The sequence below is a fragment of the Bombus pyrosoma genome, linkage group LG3, assembly GCF_014825855.1.
Source record: "Bombus pyrosoma isolate SC7728 linkage group LG3, ASM1482585v1, whole genome shotgun sequence".
NCBI lineage: Eukaryota > Metazoa > Arthropoda > Insecta > Hymenoptera > Apidae > Bombus > Bombus pyrosoma.
In genome coordinates, this window is record NC_057772.1 from 13,360,777 (window position 1) to 13,364,222 (window position 3,446).

The following is a 3,446-nucleotide window of genomic DNA, read 5'->3' on the forward strand; positions in this document are numbered from 1 at the left end:
TTATATATCAGACTAAAACAGATTCTCTATCAGAAGATAAAATGCTTTAATTTCTTCAGAACAATACATGTATGGTAAAAGTTCATTTACAAATTGATTGTTTAATTGGTTGTCTAACATTTATTTCTTTGTGTTATTATTTAAGTGTTAATATTACTGTAAATTACGGTGAAATTTTCACCTGGGGATTATCTTTACTTAGGTCCTAGATTTCACGTTTACTTCACAAAATATCGATATTGATGAAAACCACGTAATGCTACTTTATAAATGTATTCTTGAAGAAATTGGGATTGTCGAAGATCGGTAAGCAGACACTACAGGTATATAAGTGAGAGAAGCAGGGGATGATTTCAGGTAAGGGCAGTTTTACTGGAAGGGACTCGCTCTTCATGGGTAGAACGAAAACGAACAAATCTGTAGAGACGGTCGGGAAGAGAGAAAGACGGAAGAATAGCGTACCGGTTCAAAAACCTACAAAAGGGGGACTGAAATATCCTGAAAGATGCATTCAGGTTAAACGCAGCAGACGAAATCGTCTCTTGTCAAAGAGAAAAAGAGAGAGAGACTAGTCAGAGAAAATAGAGAAGAAAGAAGAACGAGCCGAAAAGCAGAAGAAGATAGAAAGCAAGGAAAAGATCCGCGGGAAGAAACGTTGGAAGCTTCGATGGAACGTCGGAAAAAGTTATGTCTATCAAGATTAAAGTTGAACTTGGATAGACGATCAACGTTTCTGTTTACTCTTCGAGGGTATGTAGGTAACTCGATGTCCTGAATAAAACGAATACACGTCCGACTCATATTTTTTAATATAATATATAACACATTTACTTTGTATTATCATACAAATACAAAAATATAAATTTTGTTAATTAAATTATGGAAAGAAAATTACAGTAATTATTACGTTGAAATTTTCTTTCTGGTATGGAATGTACCATTGATAATGTGCGTTCTAGATGAATGTGACAGAAATTGTATGGACAACAATAATATCTGAAAACGAGGATAAGATATTTGAAGAAAGCGAAACCGCAGGAAATGGATATTCGTATTTTCTTGTAACGGGATGTTGTTAAGCTTTCGCAGAAGGTGGCAAAATTTTCAGAAGAGACGAATTGAACGACTCTAAAAGTTGAAGAGTGAGGAGGGATGAAAAAACGGTAGAAGGACCGGCACACATATACTGGTGGTGACATGCGTGTTAGTACACAGTGAAAGAAATCGGGCACAAAAGCGTCGTTTCTAGAATGTATACTCGGTGGCCCTCTGAATGGAGTCTGCGATTTGAATGGCTGGAGTTTCAGCGAGGGGTCGCGCGCGCCATTGTGACGGGGCAAGGTCACAAATCTGGTCGGAAATTTCTTTGAACTTCCTTGGTAACGCGGATGTTACCTCACGAGCAAAATTTACGGTCGTTAAGGAGCGAGGGAGGTGAGAAACTTTTTTAGAAAAAAGTTCTGAATATGACGCAATGTTTCTTTTCAACTGAGCGTTTGAGATTGTTTCCATATCAGTTTTTGCAAGAAATATTAAACAACAGTTCTATATTAAAGAAAAATAATTAGAAATGACTAATTAATAATTGATTCTTCACAGTAAACAACCACTTAATAGATAGTAAGACATAGTAGATAATATTATTTCGTCGAAAAGAAGCATTTTATCTTTTGTTTGAATTTCATAATCGAAAAAATATCGCTAGACCAGCACGTAAATATAATTAATACTAAACTAAAACATAAATTAAGTGTATCTACTAACATTAATTATTACATGCCTCACTGAATCAATTTCAAAATTTCAAATATTGGTACGACTAAAAAGGGTACTGAATAATAGAAAGAAACTGAACAAACAAATTACGACACTAACCTTTGAGGTGAAGAATGGATCCAAATCGGAACCGACGTAGACACTGGTTTTCTCATTGACTTTGTTGCCACCAGGAGATGACATCCAATAGCTCTTCGTCTTCGGGACTCATAGGTTCGTAATTATCGTAACCATCGGAATGTGTCGCATAAAGAGTACCCGACGTTCCGTACCCTTGACTGCCAGCTGATGACGCTTCGGAAACAAAACTCGGCGTTGGCGAACTCGAAGCTTCGGAACAAGGTGCTGGTACGAATGTTGGGCTAGGATTTTGCCGTAAATGTTGATGTCGATGCAAGTCCGAGCTACTATGATGCCGGAGTTCATTGTTGACATTGCTACGAAGTCTCAACTCGGGAGAATGGTGACTGGATTCGACGTTGATTCCATTGTTGGAACTACACGTGGATGAGGCGGAAGAGGTTGACGAAGGCGATGACGACGTTGGCGAAGATACACTCGTGACATCTGAACCACTGTCGTGTTCTTCCAGAAGACGTTGCAGACTCCTGATATACTCGACTGCCATCCTAAGTGTTTCGACCTTCGATAGCTTTTTACTACCGGCTCTAGATCCGCCGTGCGTGCCAGCTGTATTTCCTCCAAGAGCTTGTGCCACGCTTTGAGGTATATGCTGTCTCAAAGTGGCGAATCCATTATTCACCTGCTTAACACGATTTCTTTCTCGAGCGTTCCGCCTCGCAACCGAAGCCGGTTGATGAGGAACCGTGCCATAAGGACCGGTCGTCTGACCGTAAATCTTGGATCGCTTGCAACCATGTTGTTGAATCTTGATGTCATTAGCCGGCATACTACTAGTGGAAACAATCACATTGCTGCGATGAGTTTGAGCACTGGTTGTTGAAGAACCGTGAAGATTGTGGTGATGATGCTGTTGCTGTACGCTCAACATGATCGGTAATACGTTCCCCTCCTTCGATTCCACTAAGGTCATATCACTGATTCGATCCCCCCCACTACGAGAGCAGGAGTGCGCGGCAGCGCGTGCCAGATGACCTTGAGAAATAGAATCCTCGATGTGCTCAAAGTACTAGTTTGCAAACCGAGTACTATGATGCTTCCCTCTCTAACGAGCCCCCTTCTTTTACAACACCTTGGTTGAATACGCACGACGCGTCCAACGAATGTAGTAGAATACAAACAATAAAACACGTTCAAAACGAGACGAATGATTACGTGAATTAGGAAAGTTGAAAATAAAACCGCACCCTTGATGCTAACGGTACGGATCTGGCTCCCGAAATGCCTTACTAAGAAGGGTTCGAGGCCTTATATAGCCAGGGCGGGCACGCGCCTATCCCCTCCATTGGGCCTCATACTCGATCTCGGGCCCTAAACCCCCATCTTCTCCCCCTCTTTCCCACCCTACTGGCTTGCAGCGCCTCATACCCCTGTACGTCCCCACCACTACCGATCCAAAGGCCCTACAACGCCCGAGATTCTCATCTTCGTGAATCGCCCTCGTGCTTTTGCGTGTCCGGTTGATTCTATTTGCTGATTTGGATATTTAAAGATGATACCCCTCGCTGTTATCGGCAAGATAACTTAAC

The 3,446-nt window shown here is 41.4% G+C and overlaps 1 protein-coding gene across 1 annotated transcript; it reads right to left on the minus strand.

The window, feature by feature from the left end:
* Window positions 1–1,927: 1,927 nt before the first annotated feature.
* LOC122566360 (achaete-scute complex protein T3-like) lies at window positions 1,928–2,830 on the minus strand. Its single transcript, XM_043723489.1, has one exon. The coding sequence runs from the start codon at window positions 2,828–2,830 to the stop codon at window positions 1,928–1,930; it is 903 nt and encodes a 300-aa protein (XP_043579424.1).
* Between the last annotated feature and the right edge of the window lie 616 nt (window positions 2,831–3,446).

Coding starts and splice junctions, on each gene's coding strand:
- LOC122566360 (XM_043723489.1), bottom strand. CDS start 2,830: ATGACCTTAGTGGAATCGAAGGAGGGGAACGTATTACCGATCATGTTG.